The 19,940-nt window shown below is 43.5% G+C and overlaps 2 protein-coding genes and 1 pseudogene across 6 annotated transcripts in view; 1 reads left to right on the top strand and 2 right to left on the bottom strand.

Annotated features, from left to right (window-relative positions):
- The window catches only part of LOC118393247 (phosphatidylinositol 4,5-bisphosphate 5-phosphatase A), a 38,090-nt gene extending 36,747 nt beyond the window's left edge, over nucleotides 1–1,343 (bottom strand). The window contains exon 1 of the mRNA XM_035785741.2: nucleotides 779–1,343. The gene's annotated coding sequence lies outside the window, so the exon portion shown is untranslated. The remainder of the gene's footprint in view (nucleotides 1–778) is intronic.
- A 3,237-nt stretch (nucleotides 1,344–4,580) lies between these two features.
- Nucleotides 4,581–9,229, top strand: LOC118394233 (selenoprotein M-like; annotated as a pseudogene).
- A 182-nt stretch (nucleotides 9,230–9,411) lies between these two features.
- LOC118393245 (smoothelin-like) overlaps nucleotides 9,412–19,940 on the bottom strand; it is a 56,104-nt gene continuing 45,575 nt past the window's right edge. For 2 of the 5 annotated variants that reach the window (XM_035785739.2, XM_035785734.2), the window contains exons 9-16: nucleotides 19,584–19,616; nucleotides 18,423–18,605; nucleotides 18,234–18,296; nucleotides 18,048–18,117; nucleotides 17,759–17,914; nucleotides 17,549–17,675; nucleotides 17,110–17,261; nucleotides 9,412–13,109 (exon numbers count right to left, since the gene is read on the bottom strand). In XM_035785739.2, coding sequence (XP_035641632.1) covers nucleotides 12,938–13,109; nucleotides 17,110–17,261; nucleotides 17,549–17,675; nucleotides 17,759–17,914; nucleotides 18,048–18,117; nucleotides 18,234–18,296; nucleotides 18,423–18,605; nucleotides 19,584–19,616 — 956 coding nt within the window. In that variant the 3' untranslated portion in view covers nucleotides 9,412–12,937. The other 3 variants (XM_035785735.2, XM_035785737.2, XM_035785738.2) reach the window with 3 other exon arrangements.

The raw sequence follows: 19,940 nt of genomic DNA, 5'->3' as shown, positions 1-19,940 counted from the left end.
TAACGAGCTAGCTGGCTAGCGTTTACTGCTTGTGAAGTTGCTAGCTAGCAAGTTAGCATAAACTAGTGCAAACTGGGATAGTCATTGTCTCAATGACAGGTAGAAGCACATTCATAACCATAAAGGGGTAACTAGCCCCCGGGGGGGATGTGGGTGAGTTGCCCCCAACACACTCATCCAACATATTACTACTTTACTCAAAAAGTATCTTTATTTTTCTGTTTAAACAAGTGGACTATATATCTTAAGGCTTTCCTACTTGTACATAAAAAATTTAAAAAACACAATTTCAAAAAATTTGATCAATTTACCACAAAAACGTTGTGATGATATGGAGGAAATGTTTTGTTGAGCAAGAATAGTGGCAACCAGGGAAAGTGTTGGGAAAATAATTTGGTGACATCTTGTGGTCTTCATGTGAATTAAATGTGTGTGTGTGTGTGTGGGTGGGGGGGGGTCAGTTACCCCAGGGGCTAGTTACCCCCTAGTACCCTACCATCAAGTGGGCTAGATTTTTTTTTTTACTGTACAGCTTGTAGTGGTCATGGTTATGTTAGGTAATAACTCTGGATGTTACAGTGAGTCAGAGGACACCAGATTAAATACATGAAACCTCAGAAATAATATAATACGAACAAATATGAAAACATATGCACACACTACTGTAAGTCACTCTGGATAACAGCGTCTTCTAAATGACTAGAATGTAAATGTCTAGGATTGGCGGCAGCATGCAATGACGTGTCTTTACTATAACACAGTTACAGAACTAAATTACCTGTTCAGTCAATATCACAGATGAAAGGATGACAGGCGACGAGATAAACCCTCCGAATGAAGGATTGGTTAGTTAATTTAGAGTATCGCCTGATGCTTGTTCGGCGCAACCTCTCCTGGGGATGAATAGGTCTGAGCTATTACTGTATTTACGCCTTGTCAGAGGATGAGGTTTAAATAGCCTTCCACGTTACAATACTGTTATAATATCAGACCTGCCTGACGTTCTTCAAATGAAACCATCGGCATCACAGCGCGTTCCACACTGGCGAGCAGATGAGCTACCAAGTGAACTTTTGCAAGGTTCCAAATCCACGCTCACGAGAAAAAGATACATTTCATAAACAAACCGGGCGTACGTCCATATTCACCCGTTGCGCTTATCAGTTTCTAGTCTGAATGATAAAACAACGGTTACACGACGAATGCAAGTACTGCGTCGATTAAACTGTTATTTCTTGGACTGTTTGGTAGCCTTTGCCCTTTAAATTGTGAATGTGAACACTCTTTCGGTCGGTTCCGTACGCGAACGTCCACTACGACTACGCGTTGCTCTGTTGATGATGAGTAGCTACTCAGACAGCCTACGTAGCGATTGTGGAGCTTTACCGCCACACAGCGGTTAGATTTGTGAACTGGCTCTTTACAGAAATGGAACCGTGAAGGTTGCTCAATGTCGTGCAATTTGGCGAGGTGGAACGTGCGTCTTTGCGCAACTTTACAATATTTGTATTTTATTTTCATGAACAATATAATAAATGTGCCTTGATACCTCTTATTTACAATGTATTACATTCAGTCCATTCCGTGTCCAAGGGTTAGTCTATACCCCCTCTCTGTATACCTAGGCTACAGGCCGCCCACTATTCTACACGTGCATCCATTCAAAGACTCCATACGCGCGCGCGACGTATCCATATTTAAATGTCATATTGATACTAGAGCAGGTTTTGTTATGTCTCATGTGGCCTATTATGTAAACATGGGCCGAGTGTGGACTTCTTGTGTTTCTCAGTTAGGAGAGGCAGTAGGCTCCACTTCAGTTCCCACGAACTACACACACAATAAATAATTACTTCGGGCCCGAGCTCCACCATCAAGCACTTGATAATGAGGGAATAGAATGTCTAATTTAAAGCGACAGGATTATAATATTGCAAAATATATTATCATTAAACATATGTCCACCATCTATTCAAATGACAATATTGTAAAATTATAGTGGAGAAGGCCTATGCCATATTGGTCACAGAATACAAGCTCTGCTTTTCTAGTGACAGTACAGAGATAATTTGCAATGCAACTAGGAGACAGGCATTCATAATGGAAATGATTAATTATTCATATTCATGAATAGGTTTACCCAATGTCTGTATGCATAAGCACTGTGTATATCCTATGACAAATAGCTATGAATCTCTGAGCTGAAATGACACTAAATAGACTCCAGGTTTAATAAACCATTAAAAAACAGAATCCTAACGTCAAGCATCAACACTAATTAAATTATCACTTTTAATGAGCTATAACCCACTGTCGTGTCTTTGGCTATGCCGGATTAAGTGGTATGACATGCTATTCTATAAAATCCTTTCTCCGCAATTAATATTACCTGATTGACCTAATCATGTAAATGTAATTAACTAGAGAGTCGGGGCACCACAAAATAATATTTATAGAGCTGTTATCTTCCGAATAAACTCTTAAAGACCTAGTAATATTTTACATCAATAGAAGTCAATATTAATCGTCACCTTGATTCAGTCTCATCTGAAAGTTGTAAATTCTTGGTTGTCTTCACGAACCCTGGCTAACAAGTTGAATCAGCAATACAAAATTGGGTTTAATTATTTATTTACTAAATACCTAACTAATCACACAGAATTACATATACAAGGAATGAATTATACCTTGATTACAAATTACGTCATAAAGGAAAATGACCCTAGCGGGCGGAACAGATATGACAGCTGGTTACACAAAAGAAAAGGGGCTGGGTTTGAGAGAAAGAGCGGGAAGATTGAGGGACAAAGAGAAAAGCTGTGCTATCGTAAATACAGTATCTTATGCATTCTAAATTACTGCCCATTTGGAAAAGGAAAATGCAATAAATATTTACTCTGAGCTGCGCTTCGGTATGTTGGTGGTAGATTGATGGCCGTGTTGCCAAACCGAGTCCTTTGTTCTTTGAAGAATGTCTCTGGTTGTCAATTGGATACATTGTAGTAACGTCGTTGTGTGGTAGACGGGATACTCTGTTCTTTCCAAGCCCACGTTTGCAGCTGCTGTTGCTAACTCAACAGCGAGGAGGTATCATGTCTCTAGTGAATAAGAGTTCAAAGTTCATACCATTCGCAACCAAAGCTCATGCTGGCTTAGTTCTGTAGTTGACATGTTAGTCATTTAAAGCAGAGGCTGCAGACCTCACATACATGGAACAGCATGTTACATTTCCTTCAAGGCTTTATATAGTGGAGCAAGAAGGGTGTGTGGAAAGTTTTATAACCCATGGCTTCACAGGGGCGGGCCACTGATTGAGAAGAGCCCTAACCTTATGAAAAGCCAAATCTCTCATTTGGAAGCTAAAATTACATTTAATCTCTTCACCAATAATTTTATATTCAAACATTTAAATTGAACAACAATTCCATGTGAATCTGATAACTGATGCGTAGACTTTCCACTGTAGAGTTTATGTCATCCTATCATTGAGGAGAATGTCTCAGATGACAACCGAACTGACATCATATTCATTAAGTACCACCGCATATGTTCAATTGGTCGGATTACCAGAATATAGTTAATTTCCCCCCACCTTCTGATGTTCCCAGAATCTATGTCAACCAAGGGTTTTTTCAAATGTCATGTCAGTAGGTTAGAGAGAGGAAAAGGGGGGGAAGAGGTATTTATGACATAAACCTACCCCTAGGCCAACATCATGACACCACATATGACCTTGTTCTGAAGCTGTGATTACCAGCAACATTAAGTTACCAAGGCAACATCCCAGGGTTCCTGTCCACCACATAAGGCCTACTGTACGACTTCCTGAATGACAGTGTAAAACCTCTGTAAAATTCATGACCTTCCCCCATTTATTGTGGTGGATGAGTCTGGCTCAGTTCTATCCCCAATGTGGCCATGGGGCACAGTGCCCAATTTTTCAGTTTTTGAATTGTTAAAAAAGTTTGAAATATCCAATAAATGTCGTTCCACTTCATGATTGTGTCCCACTTGTTGTTGATTCTTCACAAAAACATACAGTCTTATATCTTTATGTTTGAAGCCTGAAATGTGGCAAAAGGTCGCAAAGTTCAAGGGGGCCGAATACTTTCGCAAGGCACTGTAGATTGATGAGGGGGGAAAAAATGATTTAATCCTTTTTAGAATAAGGCTGTAACGTAACAAAATGTGGAAAAAGTCAAGTGGTCTGAATACTTTCCAAATACACTGTAAATCTGCTATGTAGAACAAACATGCCACTCCAATATGTAGAATAAGGAATCACGGCAACTCTATTCATGAGATTTCTATCTGCAACATTCAAAAACGTTTTGCAACTGAATGTGGCCCAGGAATGCGATTGACGTGGCAAAGGGTCCAGACGAGACAGTAGTTGAACATTACCTTAGAGTAGTAGTACATTGTGTTTTTCAAGAGTACCTGCTGTAAAACCAAATGAGCAAGACAGTCTGCTCGGCACGAATCCGAATAAGCAAGACCGTCTGCTCGGCACGAATCCGAAAGAGCAAGACCGTCTGCTCTGCACGAATCTACTCGCCGCGCAGGAATCAAAGGAAATTATGTTTTTATTCATTTTTGCCAGCTTACTTCACTGTGTGTCGGTTTATGATGTAGATCTGAAGAAACTGGATGGTCTCGCAGAAGCAAAGCTGGAGGTAGGATATCGTATGCAGTTGTGTTCATATATTCTAATCTATTCTATGTTTATTGTAAATAAATGATTCCTCCTCCACCAAACTTTACAGTTGGTACTATGCATAGGGGAGGGTATCATTCTCCTGGCATCCGCCAAACCCAGATTTGTCTGTCCGACTGCCAGATGGTGATTAATCACTCTAGAAACACGTTTCCACTGCACAAGAGTCCAATGGCGGCGAGCTTTACACCACTCCAGCCAACCTTGTATAGGTTTGTTGATTGATGTATTGCAAGTGCTGATGGATTTGTAAAATGTATAGCGGTTTGCCCAAAAAAGCAGAGATACACTAATCATACACTCTTCTTCCCTCAGGTCAAAGCCTTTGTGATCCAGGATATTCCTCTTTAGAATCTTTTTCATTTTGGTGCTTGTGATGGCAGACGTGCAGAGATGTGGTAGGTAGGGGCTCTGCCGTGATATGGAAGCCATGCACTGGATAAGGTCTGGATTAACTTGTTGACCATGTTTATATCTGATTTAGCCACCTTAGAATAAATCAATAACAGACTTTTCACTGATTTATAAACTACACTACATGACCAAAATGTCGTATGTCGTCGAACATCTCATTCCAAAATCATGGGATTTAATGTGGAGTTGGTCCCTCTTTTGCTGCTATAACGGCTTCCACTCTTCTGGGAAGGCTTTCCACTAGATGTTGTAACATTGCTGCGTGGAGTTGCCTCCATTCAGCTACAAGAGTATTAATGAGGTCGGGCACTGATGTTGGGGCGATTAGGCCTGGCTCGCAGTCAGCGTTTTAATTCATCCCAAAGGTGTTTGATGGGGTTGAGGTCAGGGCTCTGTGCAGGCCAGTCAAGTTCTTCCACACCGATGAACCATTTCTGTATTGACCTCGCTTTGTAAACTGGGGCATTGTCATGCTGAAACAGGAAAGGGCCTTCCCCAAACTGTTGCCACAAAGTTGGAAGCACAGAATCGTCTAGCATGTCATTGTTTGCTTTAGCATTAAGATTTCCCTTCAATTGAACTAAGGGGCCTGAACCATGAAAAATAGCCCAACCATTATTCCTCCTCCAACAAACTTTACAGTTGGCTCTATGCCTTGGGGCAGGTAGCATTCTCTTGGCATACGCCAAACCCAGATTTGTCTGTCCGACTGCCAGATGATGAAGCGTGATTCGTCACTCCAGAGAACGCATTTTCCACTGCTCCAGAGTCCAATGGCGGCAAGCGTTACACCACTCCAACCAACACTTGTCAATGCGCATGGTGATGTTAGGCTTGTGTGTGGCAGTTCGACCATGAAAACCCATTTCATGAAGTTCCCGAAGAACAGATCTTGTGCTGACACTTCAGGATCCCTGTCCTGTATGGAGCGCAATGTCCAAACCTCACATGAAACAACTTCCTACTACCTGAACAAAAATATAAACGCAACATGCAACAATTTCTAAGATTTTACTGAGTTACAGTTCATATAAGGAAATCAGCCAAATAAAATACATTCATTAGGCCCTAATTTATGGATTTCACATGACTGGGAATGCAAAAATGCATCTGTTGGTCACAGAGCAAAAGGTAGGAGCATGGATCTGAAAACCAGTCAGTATCTGGTGTGACCATCATTTGCCTCATGCAGTGTGCCACATCTCCTTCGCATAGAGTTGATCAGACTGTTGATTGTGGCCTGTGGAATGTTGTCCCACACCTCTTCAATGGCTGTGGATAGTTGCTGGATATTGGTGGGAACTGGAACACGTTGTCGTACAAGTTAATATAGAGCATCCCAAACATGCCCAATGGGTGACATGTCTGGTAAGTATGCAGGCCATGGAAGAACTGGGACATTTTCAGCTTCCAGGAATTGTGAACGACACGGAGCCGTGAATTATCATGCTGAAACATGAGGTGATGGCGGCGGATGAATGACAAAACAATGGGCTTCGGGATCTCATCACGGTATCTCTTTGCATTCAAATTGCCATTGATAAAATGCAATTGTGTTCGTTGTCCATAGCTTATGCCTGCCCACTATGCCTGCCCCTAACCCCACTGCCACTATGGGCACTCTGTTCACAAAGTTGACATCAGCAAACCACTCGCCTACACGATGCCATACACACTGTCTGAGATCTGCTCTGTACAGTTGAAACCGGGATTCATCCGTGAAAAACACACTTCTCCAGCGTGCCGGTGGCCATTGAAGGGGAGAATTTGCCCACTGAAGTCAGTCACGATACCGAACTGCAGTCAGGTTCAGGTCAAGACACTGGTGTGGACAACGAGCACGCAGATGAGCTTCCCTGAGACGGTTTCTGACAGTTAGTGCAGAAATTCTTCACTTGTGCAAACCCACAGTTTCATCAGCTATCCGGATGGGTGGTCTCAGATGATCCCGCAGGTGAAGAAGCTGGATGTGGAGTTCCTGGGCTGGCGTGGTTACATGTGTTATGCGGTTGTGAAGCCGGTTGGACCTACTGCCAAATTCTCTATAACGACATTGGAGGCAGCTTATGGTAGAGAAATAAACATGAAATTCTCTGGCAGCAGCTGTCAGGATTTGGCCAGGGTTGTTCCGGTTTTTGGTCACTAGATGCCCCCATTGTGCCTTTTGACCTTTTGTTTTCCCTTGATCCCCATTATTATTTGCACCTGTGCCTCATTTCCCCTGATTGTATTTAAACCCTTTGTTTTCCTCTGTTCTTTGCTCTGTGTTTGTATGTTAGCACCCAGCCCTAGTACTCTGAGAACTCTTGTTGATCCCGGTGGACTCTCTTGTGGAATTCTGTTTTTTGTTCTTGTTTGTTTTTTTGAGTATCTTTTGAGGCTTTTTGTGCTTTACCTTCCACCTTGTGTATTTACCTTTTTTGTCTTGGAGGATTACCTTTGTTCTTGTAGGATTCCTTTTGAGGTTGTGGAGTTACATGTTTTCCTGAAGAACTTCATTTTTTACTTCATTAAATACACCGTCTCAAGTACTGCTGTGTCTGCCTCATCTTCTGGGTTCTGCGGACTATTCGTGGCTCAAGTTGGTTAAGTGACTGTTTCTCACTCCGGAGACCCGGGTTCGTAACCGGGTCCTGACAGCAGCTCTGGTGGACATTCCTGCAGTCAGCATTCCAATTGCATGCTACCTCAAAACTTGAGACATCTGTGGCAACTGCACATTTTACAGTGGCCTTTTATTGTCCCTAACACAACGTGCACCTGTGTAATGAACATGCAGTTTAATCATCTTCTTGATATGCCACACCTGTCACATGGATGGAATATCTTGGCAAATGAGAAATGCTTACTCGCATGGAGGGAAACCAATTTGTGCACAACTTTTGAGTGAAATAAGCTTGTGTGTGCATGGAACATTCTGGGATCTTATATATATTCAGCTCATGAAACATGGGACCAACACTTTACATGCTACATTAATATTTTTGCTCAGTATAGCTAGTCTGACAAGACAGTAGACAGGGCACTAGGGCGTGAAGGAAGTTGTCCTGGACTGGGGTGTCAGAAGCCTGTCCACGGGCATTGCATTTCCCTGTTAGCCTTCTTTTTATGTTTGTGACCCCTGACCCATGCCACCCCAGCCATAACCTGGTAATGTAGCACATCCCTGGGGCCAAACCTGAGCTTGTCCTCCTTAACCACTACTATGAAGAGCTGGACGTAAGTGAGCTGCTAAAACACACTGAAGTTTTAATGTATCTTTATCACATCTCTGGTGTTAATAATTTTCTGTGCTGTTTGTAGGTTCTCACTAGTGAGCTATAATGGTTAATAAAATATTTGTCATAGAGATGCAAGCATGTAAAGGGTGGGCCTACCATTGCACAGAAATTGTATGAAAAACCTATTTGTGCAATGATATATCTTGTGAAAGAATAGGGTATAGAGAGTTCTTGTGAGGATATGCGTCTCACCTGTATGACTGCCCTGTTCAGTGCATCGCCGTCTGACATGGCCTGCTCTGAGATCAGCGAGCTGCTGGAGAAGTTGGGCTTCTACAAGAAGGCTCAGCCTGAGGATGAGGTCCCAGTGGAGTTCTGCTTCTCCCCCGCCAAGGACAGCCCCTTCAAAGGCACCCCCAAATCCCAGTCCTCCCCCTCCTCAGCCTCCACAGACAACGCTTCCTCAGAGTCCACGGAGAGGCGGAGAGGCCAAACACTCTGACCTATAACCCTCACAGCAGTAAATAGGAGTGTGGACCTGGATAGACAGGGCTACTCTCCCCCAGGTCTGGTCCAAGACCAGTTTGTTTCTGCATCTCATAACAGAAATGTTTTGGATCAGAATGACAAGCAGGTCCTGGATTAGCACTTGAGGGAACAGTCTCTGTAGCATCAGAAAAGGTTTTGAAGGTCACACTAAAATAGCATGTACATTTCTTCTGCCGTTTGTCCATTTATTTCTGGTGATGCGTAAGATTTACCACAAAGTGTCAAGTATGGGGTCTCTCTGCTGATCTCGTGTGTAAAATGACTTCCTGTACACTGTGGAACTGAATGACGCCTGGTGTGTGGGGCTTAGGCACAAGGGGATTCAAGTGAAGGGGATGACAAATAGTTGTAAAAGAAAAATGTGTCACTCAATATTTTTGAAAATGTGTATACCATCCATTTGCCATTTCTAGACTATCCATTCTAAAAACAAATTCCCATTGCAAACACATACACACATTTTTTTTTACAGTAACAGACAAATTAAAGACAAACAATCAACAACAAATATTTAGAACTTAAATTGGTTTTAATTGTTAATTTACATTTAATTGTGGAGTACAAATGTATTTATAAAGCCCTTTTTACATCAGCAGATGTAAAAAGATGTCACAAAGATCTTATACAGAATCCCAGCCTAAAACCCCAAACAGCAAGCAATGCAGATGTAGAAGCACAGTGGCTAGGAAAAACTCCCTTGAAAGGCAGGAACCTCGGAAGAAACCTAGAGAGGAACCAGGCTCTGAGGGGGGCAGTACTCTTCTACAAAAACAAGGAATTATAATGTGTCCAAGCATGTACAGTGCATTCACATTTTGTTATGTTACACCCTTATTCTAAAATGTATGAGATCTACACACAATACCTCACAATGACAAAGGAAAAACAGATTTTTAGACATTTTTGCAAATTTATTCAGACACTTGACTCAGTACTTTGTTGAAGCACCTTTGGCAGCGATTACAGCCTCGAGTCTTCTTGGGTATGACGCTACAAGCTTGGCACACCTGTATTTGGGGAGTTTCTCCCATTCTTCTCTGCAGATCCTTTCAAGCTCTGTCAGGTTGGATGGGGAGCGTCTCTTCACAGCTTTTTTCAGGTCTCTCCAGAGATGTTCGACTGGGTTCAACTCCGGGCTCTGGCTGGGCCACTCAAGGACATTCAGAGACTTGTCCTGACGCCACTCCTGCGTTGTCTTGGCTGTGTGCTTAGGGTTGTTGTCCTGTTGGAAGGTGAACCTTCGCCCTAGTCTGAGGTCCTGAGTGCTCTGGAGCAGGTTTTCATCAAGGATATCTTTGTACTTTGCTCTGTTCATCTTTCCCTCGAGTCTGACATTTCAAGGATGATCAATGGAAACAGGATGCACCTGAGCTCAATTTCGAGTCTCATAGCAAAGGATCTGAATACTTATGTTTCTTCTTTTTATACATTTACAAAAATTTCTACCAACCTGTTATTGCTTTGTCATTATGGGGTATTGTGTGTAGATTGCTGAGGATTTGTATTTATTTAATCAATTTTAGAATAAGGCTGCAACATAACAAAATGTGTGAAAAGTCAAGGGGTCTGAATACTTTCTGAATGCACTGTATGTACAGTACAGGATTCACTAGTTTGAGAAAGCTCTCTCTGATTACCAAATTGGCAGGAGCGGAATATTGAAAAAGTGTAACTTTCTCAAGTCTCAATTACAGATGTACAGAGAACAAAGCAGTTCATTACATCAAAACCAGTTCTAAATCTAACTGAAAAGTATTACAATTCTTGATATATAAATCATAATATATAATGGAATATATATCTATTTTTTTTCTTCACTTAAGTTCAGAAAATATACATTGGAAATAAAGTACATTTAGCCTTTATCAGTAATACTCTCCTGTCCATCAGTCATAGAATCGACTGAGCTAAAAGCCAGCCTTCATTGGGCCAAAGGATGTAGAGAAGAGAAGTTGGCCTCGCCAACAAACCTTTCATATTCAATCAAATAATCACATTACCATAAATGTTGTTCTGGCTATAGATTTGATTCATAGAAAAGAAACACTCATGAAACAAAACTTCAAAGCGTATGGTGCTGGCAGTGTGAATGTGACACCATTGTGAATCTGGCAAAAATAACTAAGCACTTCCAGGTCATGGATTTTGAGTCCTGTCCTGTATACTTTGTATATTAATAACTAGGGAGAAAATTATGGAAAATGTGCACAATTATCAATATATTTTATACATTATCAAACAAATAATTATTTAAAGTATTTCTATGATATACGTCTCTTTTTTCATGCGTAAATGGTCAACAATGTTGTTTTTTCTGTTCTATCATTTTTTGGACTGTACAAAATGTTCTGTACATTGTGTCGCAGTAAAAGGGGTGTCCATTCTACTCAACAGCACTTCTAGTTTCCAAATCCACAGAGTTTACACCCCAGTCATCGCTGCTAATTTTGTGGCCCTTAAAGCCCCCATGCAGTCTTTTTAATTGTATTTTTAAATCATCACTCTGTCTAATAAATCACACTGTGTTTATTTAAAGAAAAATACTTTTTATCATTTATTTTCCTGCACCTATTTTGGCTATTTGAATGCTCAGTCTGATCGTATGGGCGTTGGGAAACAATTTTCCTTTTTTTATATTGTTAAACAAAATGTTATTAGGAAAGAAAATGTCCTAATAAAATGTTATGTGTTTCGACCATTTGTATTATTTTTCTACCATCTTCATTGCTGGACTTTTATTTTGAAGGGAAATCGTTGAGGTCACAGCCTTATTCTTGCTGGCATCTCAAACATGAATGTGACAACCCTATGGTGATTATTTTGATACCCCAATGAAACAAACTGAGGCAAGGACAGGGAGAAGAGCTGAAATAAAGACATGATAATCTAGAAACAACACCAATGTGTGATTTTACCTGTTTGAGAAGCACTTGGAACCTACTTTTCAACACTGGTGTTTATCCACTTTGACCAAAATTATGTAAATATGAGTGGTGTAAATACACAATTAATTATAGTTACACAAACTACTTTCATAACATTTCAGTATTAGAAAATGGCTATTACAACCTTGTCTGGCTTTAACATTTCAGTATTAGAAAATGGCTATTACAACCTAGTCTGGCTTTAACATTTCAGTATTAGAAAATGGCTATTACAACCTAGTCTGGCTTTAACATCATCTGGGTTTGTAGATTCAGATATGGTTCTTACTCAGCATAGGGCTGTACAAACAGATCCACCAATGTCATAATGCTAACTACTATATATCACAATGACTGAATAACATCCCTCCATACCAGTGCTTATGAATAAACTTAAATAGTAATAATGATAATTATTAACAACAAAATAGAAATAATAAGGGCTATTTAAAACAATTCAAGTAGATGTGTTTTAAAAAGCAAGTAGATTTGTTAACACCTTAAACAGAACCAGAGTGGGGACTGAAGGAATATAAAATAGATGCATATTATTTTTCTTCATCATCACCAACAGCTTGAGTAACATCTTACAATTGTCACAGAAAAAACATGTAGGCATTAAGGTGAGTGAGTGAGTGAGTACAACAAAATGCATATTTTTCTCGTGTTCATTTCATGCAGGGTTTTGTTGGTGCCATAACCCTAGGACTTCCAAAGCATGAATAGAATTGCCTACTGATAGACTACAACTACATTTCAGTATAACGTATCAATTAAAGCTTAAAAATATTCTCTATAATGAAAACGTTGGAGTTTTCCTTTGGGAAGGTTCGCACAGCCTGAACAAATGTGTGTCCAGAGGAGGGGAATTTCTGTCTGACCTGCCACCACTGTCAACAAAGATAATCATGAGAGATAGACACTCCTACACAAACACTCTTCCGTCGTTGGCCATCAGAGATGTGCAAATCAGTAACACCCCTCACTCAGAGTCTGGGCTGCTGTCAGCCTGTTGGGACAGGGGTGGTGTTGAGGGACAGGGCTCAGGAGGACAGGAGGGGTACAGTATAGTGGTGCGATGGGAGAGGACACACTGTGAGCTCAGGGGCAGATCAGAAGTCAGTGCCCTGGAGTTTGGCAAAGGCCTTGGCGAGATTCATCTCGTGCCTGCGCAGGTGGTTGACCAGTGACTGCACGTAGGTGAACACACACTTGGAATCAGGCTTCCTCCCCATGATCATCATGTCCTCCACCTCCAGAAGGGGCATGCAGTTGGCACATTCCCTAAGGAACGGAGATGGAGAGATGGTGAGATGGAGAAAGGGAGAGGTGGGTAATGGCGAAAGAGAGAGATGAACAGAGTGATGGTAAGGATAAAATATGACATTCTCTCCACAAACACCGCTCTCACAAAAGCTTTTTTATCCACCCAAACTAACCAGGCAAGAGGGAGACACTACAAAGTATCTGTTCCAAACATATTCTGCCATATTATTTGGTAAACAAAATAATCTATGTGCAATGCAGGAATATAACCACATGGAGGCACACTTGACTACTAAACCCTAAAAGTACTGTAGTTGACTGACAAAGTCAACAGTATGGCAGTGTGAGCTGCCCAACCAGGAGCGCAGAGCAGGAGGAGAGGGAGAGCTCTGGGAAACAGTTGCAAGGTGGGAGGGAGTCAACTCCTATACCAGCAGATAGTAACCTAGCCCCTCAAAGACAAACACAAATGTCAACCCTGTAAAACTCTGTATGAAGTTTTTCTTTGTTGTGTTAGATACTAAGGAGATAAGTCTATTTATGTCATTCAGCAACGGCTTATATAACTGACCAGGCTTTATACACTTCAAGTAGTAAAACATCAGTAATTCTGAAGTCACTAAATGAGGGGAGATGATACACATGCTTCACACAGCACAGGTCTGACATTTCTTTTTCCTCTCCACTTTGTTTCCAATCTCTGTTTCCACTCCAGTGTTGTGTTGCGGCAGCTCCTTTTAAAGTGTGGAGCTGCAGATGGGGTGTGCTGATGGCTGGCCCTCTGCCTGGCTGGAGCCTGGAACCTGGCTCTGACTGCAGTCACACACTCACAGTCCATGTTTGGGCCTCTGGACCCCAGCACTGGCTCACAGGGCGGAGAAAACTGAGCTCTGACTTACACTAAGAGTACGCTTCCTACAACTTCATATGACTTCCTGCAGGATAATGATCTTGAATGTATTAATGAATGGCTCATTCTTCTCCTGTCTGACTTCACCATCATAATATGATGGAACTGGTGGCACTGTTGTTGATCCTGACCCCCCGACAACATGCACTCCTACACCCACAGTCACACACTGGGAGAATCTCAATTGGATTTGCTCAATTCCTCACGTCCTCTTCTCTGTCCTCTCCTCGCCTCCTTTTGAAAAAGGTCAGTGGTAATCGAGGATAGGAGTCATCGAGGAGAGGAAACATGGAAACAAATGCTCATATATGAAATAAGACTCTCCTTCGCAACTAGCTCGTCATCAGGCAAATGTCATGTGTAAAGTGGTAAAAATAGATTTAGCTAGTTGTGCTAGATATTTTATGGATAAATGTATAAATAGCGTATCGTTTTAAATGTGTGTATGTTTTTCTTCTTCGAGTAAACAACAGCTGATTCAAGGGTTTGAGAGAAAAACTCTGGTATCCTCCGCTGGATGAGACAATCTAGGAGATGAGGAAACTCCTCGGTTAACCAATTAATGAATTATCCTACATATGGCGACCACTTATTGGTTTCTGGGTCATGGCCGGAGAAGAGGACGGAGGACACAAGTAGAGTATAGACTTTCGCTCAATTGAGAATCTCCCACTCACACCAATCCCACCCCATAAACCCCCAGCACCAGCGTGAGGTTCCTCCGTGGGCCTGTTCCCTCTCTCACCATGAGTGCATTTGGGGTCCTAGGGGTGTGACTCTTAGGAGGAGTTTTTGGTTTTAACCAGGCCCTTGGTCACCAGGCCCCTGTAGAACTCCTGCAGGTACGTGTACACACACTTCCAATCTGGCTCACGCATCCGCACCATGTCCTCTACGTCCAACAGCTCGGGACAGTCAGCCAGCTTCCTGCACCCGCACCCCGGAGAGGGAGCAGGGGGAGAGAGGGGGGCGAGGGAGGGGGAGAGAAAGAGAAGAGGGAGGAAAGCCGAAAATACAGATATATGAAAAGTGAACAGGTAGAAGTGAGGGAGACAGAAGGAAGGAGGATGAGAGAGTGAGCAGTGAGCAGCCAAGTGAGAGGAATAGCCAGGGTGTGGAGAGAGGGAGAGAGAAGACACAAAAACACACCATAACATTACATTCCCTGTGTTAACAAACATATCCATGAGTTGACATGCTTCATGAACAACATGACACATATGTGCACACACGCAGACACAACAAAATGGCAAATGAAGCGTCAGGTGACGTCCATTTAGCCTTTTTGTTTTTTTTTTTTGTAGTTTTTTTCTGTGCACTGAGACAAAAGACTTGGGCATGGGGTTATAGAGACATCAATGGTAGAACATTGGCTTTGTTTTGTCCAGTACAAAAACAAGAGACAAGAAAAAAACAAGAAGAATCCTACACTGACATAAAGACATGGACCACAGGGTGAACCTAGAAGAGAAACACACTGGTGGTGCACAGGGTGGTGTGTTTGTGTTGGAGGGGTGTGAGAGAGGGTTCCAGATGAGGCACAGTGGCAGGGGGTGAGGTTGGTAAGGGAGTGACAGTGCAGCACAGTGGCAAAGATGGGGTTGGGGGTCTATCTAGGAGGAACACGTGTTTGACAATCCGGTGTTTACGTCATCATGGTCCTTGTCATGAGCAGCATCACCACAGTGGCTCTAAGGACAGGTGAACACAGCAGACACTGGTGGGTGACAGGACAGAGGTCGACAGTACATGACCTCATCAAAAGAGGAGATGACAGAGGTGGAGTGAGGAAGAGGAGGAGGAGAGGGACAGATTAAAGGAGAGAGGGAAGGAGAGGGGTCTGGGAGGAAGTCACTCGAGTGCTCTTCCTGTACTGTAGTAACCTGGTGGTTGTTGTTTGGGGAGGGGTCAGTCTCAGGAGTTTCCTGGTTTAGATCAGGGTTGGTGGATGGAGGGTCACATCACACAGCGGTTACTGAGGAGAACGTCTCTGAGAGGAGAGAGTGGATGGAGAGTGGAGGTTTAAAGGTACAGGAGATAGTAGTAGTGGTAGTAACAGATCCAGGAGCTGACTGTACAGACATGAGAGAGAGGAGGGATAAAAAAAAGAGCAGTGGCCCAGCGGCCCACCCCAACCCTCTTACTGTAGGGCCCCTGGAAACAGTGAGTTGAGTCCAATCGCTGAATCTGATGAATCCAATCCTGTGGATTCACATTCTTTTCCTTCCTCAGGCAGGCATTCTTACTGAACATGAATGGGTAGTTAGGTGGTATTTAGGCTAAGAGATGATGGTGAGAACCCAGAGGTCCTGTCTTGCTGAGCCTGAGGAATCCATAGACTGGCAGCTCAGTGTTGATTTTTACAGAGGTCAAACAAACATACCCAATAGAGGGATCATATCTGTTCAGAGAAATAGGTGTGTGGGGGTCTGGGGCAGAGAAAGAGGAGTGTGGGGGTCTGGGGCAGAGAAAGAGGAGTGTGGGGATCTGGGGCAGAGAAAGAGGAGTGTGGGGGTCTGGGGCAGAGAAAGAGGAGTGTGGGGGTCTGGGGCAAAGAAAGAGGAGTGTGGGGGTCTGGGGCAGAGGAGGAGGAGTGTGGGGGTCTGGGGCAGAGAATTAGGAGTGTGGGGGTCTGGGGCAGAGAAAGAGGAGTGTGGGGGTCTGGGGCAGAGAAGGAGGAGTGGGGGTCTGGGGCAGAGAAAGAGGAGTGTGGGGGTCTGGGGCAGAGAAAGAGGAGTGTGGGGGTCTGGGGCAGAGAAGGAGGAGTGGGGGGTCTGGGGCAGAGAAAGGCGAGGGAAGTTCTGATTCTCAAGTTGTTTGACGGATTTTGAGTTCAATTGGGGGGGGCTAGACAGCTACAGTGGATCTAATTTCCCACGAACAGAGCCTTGGGATGGTCAGACGATTGATGGTCTTTGGGACGGAGGATGGTTCACTCAGACCCTGGCCCAGTCTGCTGTAAATGGCCATGGAGCAACTCAAAGAGTAAAGATTCCATTTAGCCCAGGGCTGAAGTTCTGACTGCATGTCATACTTCAAGACATCACATTCAGTACGTCTATGAGCGCATGCATGATGTACAGTTTACAAGTGTATGTGTGTACTCACTCTGCAGTGCTGAAGGCCACCTCAAAGTTGTGTCTGCGGTTGGCAGCAGTGAGAGAGGAGTAGTCAAAGGCCTCTGGGAAGAAGTTATGGACCAGGGCACAGAACGCCATGCCATCACTCCAACTGGACGAGAAGTTCTGGATGTCCACATTCTGCAGGAGGAAAGAAGAAGAAGAGGAGGAGAGGAATACTATATTCAATCACAAAGCATTAACCAATACTTCCAAATGTCATTAGTCACCTCATAGACGAGACTCAAGAGTATGTGAGAGAACACAGCATTGCTGACAGAGAAGACATGATGGCAGGTTTTGATTGCAGTAGAGGGGTTATATAAAGGCCTAAGCCTCATAGCAGGATGAGCTAGTGTGAAGTGTGAATGCCTCAGATCTTTAAGGAGACTGGACACTCAGCATAGTGCCATGGTGGGTTGGCTCACCTCGTATGAGCGGGTCTTGGCGCGGCACCAGTCCAGCAGCATCTGTTTGATGGAGTTGGCATTGGGCACCACACAGCTAGTGGAGCGCTGGACCATGTTCACCTTGGCAACCGCTTTATTCCCTGGACTGAAGGGGGGTTGGTTTATGTTAGCATAGACTTGTTTAAACTATTCTCATTCTTTGCTATTCTCAGTTCTTTCTATCCTTACCCTCCGCTCTCCTTCTCCAACTTCTCGATCATGGCTTTGCGGGACTGTGCGGCGGACGTCTTGGGCAGACTCTGGGCTCTCATCAGCTCCTTACGCTTCTCAGCCTGCCGGCGCTCCGCAGCACGGGACGCTGTGTCATCCTCACGGTCAAACACACTGATGGAGGAAGATAGAGAAGGAATAAATTACAGTTCAACACAATTTCCGTTAATCCTATAGGGGATGCAGAGGAGGAGGGTTTAGGCACAGAATTCAATACAGCACAGTATTATATGGGTTCAGTTCTCACCTGCCCACTTTCCTGGCGGAGCTGGAAGAGGTAGATGAGTAGCTGTAGGACTTCGACTGGACTGTCCCCACTACAGAACAGAAGAGGTGGTGGTGGTGATGAGATCACACAACACCATATATGGATGAGAACAGATAGCAATCAAATGATGATTTAAATGAGGAGGAAGATGCATTGATGACTCACTGTCTGTTTTCTTCACATAACTGGCCTCCATGGTGGTGCTGTGAGCTGTCCTGCTGCCATCACCTAGACACACAAACACGTACATTAGAACCATTTCAACTGACCTGGGAAGATCATGCAGGAGCTAGTGTTCTGCCCAAATGTAACAGCCATGTTGTCAGCCTAAGACATGGTGTGTGATTGGCCTACCAGACTGGGCGAAGTGGTTTGTCTTGGTGACTTGGCTGAGGGTGGAGCCATCAGCTGACTTCTCCACCTTCCTCATCACGACCTCTTCAGCTCCTCCTCCTCCCGTACGACCCTTCTGAGCGCGCTCTTCTCTCTGCTGCCGAAGCTCCACAAGACGAACCTCTCTCTCCTTCTCTCTCTGGTCTGAGATAGAGGAGAGGAGGGATGGCAAGAGGAAAAGGTCAGTGGAAAAAGAGGGAGAAGAGGCACTCAACAAGTTGACAGCATCTCATCTGCTACAAAGCCAAACTAAACATGGGTTGAATGTTTGCGGAGGTACATTTCAAGACTCTTTCCAAAGCACCATCAAATGCCTTGGAACACAAACAGCCACCCACAGGTGAAAGACAAACACAACCAACCCCAGGCCGTGCTGTGGTGGGGCATGTGCTGAACAAACATCAAAGAGTGCAAACAGAGACCCTGAACGTCCAGTGACCAGTGAGACACTGGCATAGAAAGGCTACTGAACGCTGTCCAACACTACTGTTACCCGATGCCTGGGAGCTCTAGCAGTCTTACCTGTCCATATACCTTCCTAATCCCCAGAGACACAGTTAAGCGCTCATTATAATGGAACTAAATACCTCCGGCCTCTCACTTACTGTTTCAACAGATTGGCTAGGGTTAAGGGTAATACAGGGATGAACTGGGTGGCTAGTTACTAAGCCCATGGAAACTTCTCTGATACAGAGTTCCGAGTCCTGTCTGGAGTCTCAACAAACAGTTAGCACTTTGAACCCAGCCATCCATATGTGGAACAACATGAGGTGTGTTTGCCCTGAGACAGTGAGTGAATCATAAAGTCCCTTATCCCCCTGATAGATCACATATGGCACTGTGGTGAGTGCTGGGTAGTCACTCCAACATCTCCAGAAAACATAAAGACTCATGCGTTCCCTCAATGTCCACCATACAGGTTTAGCATGTTCATGGTTGCTGCTGGTCAGTTCATGATCAATGTGTGTCATTGAGAAAACTCAAATGACAAGCTCCAAACAGCACTGGTGGGACAGTATGGTTGACAATGAGGGGATACAGCCAAGTGGGACATTGATAAATGACTAACATGGATGCATATACTGTATTAACATAGTCCGCAAACACACAGGATGTTCCTACCTATTTCCTCCTGTGTACATCCCAGTACGGCTTCTGAGAGCAGGATGGCAGAACGTGAAAATAAGATCAGAAAATAAGGATGGAAAATGGCGAGAGATGAGGCAGGTACATAATGCAGACTAGATTTGATGAAGGTCAAACTACCAGCAGAAAGACCCAGCAGTTAATATCATAATTAAAACAAGACAGTGATGGAGAAAAGACAACAGCTACAAATATGAAACCAGAGGGGGAAAATAACAAAGAGATGGATAAGGAAGAGAAAAAAAGGAGGTAAATAAAGAAATGAGGTTGAGGTATAGAGTGGTCAAGTAAGTACAGAGAGTGAAACATTGAAAGGTGTTAGAGGTTGGAGAG

This window comes from Oncorhynchus keta, chromosome 14, assembly GCF_023373465.1.
Source record: "Oncorhynchus keta strain PuntledgeMale-10-30-2019 chromosome 14, Oket_V2, whole genome shotgun sequence".
Taxonomy (NCBI): Eukaryota; Metazoa; Chordata; class Actinopteri; order Salmoniformes; family Salmonidae; genus Oncorhynchus; species Oncorhynchus keta.
Note: the sequence above shows the minus strand (reverse complement) of the source record. Positions and strands in the feature narration are given on the sequence as shown.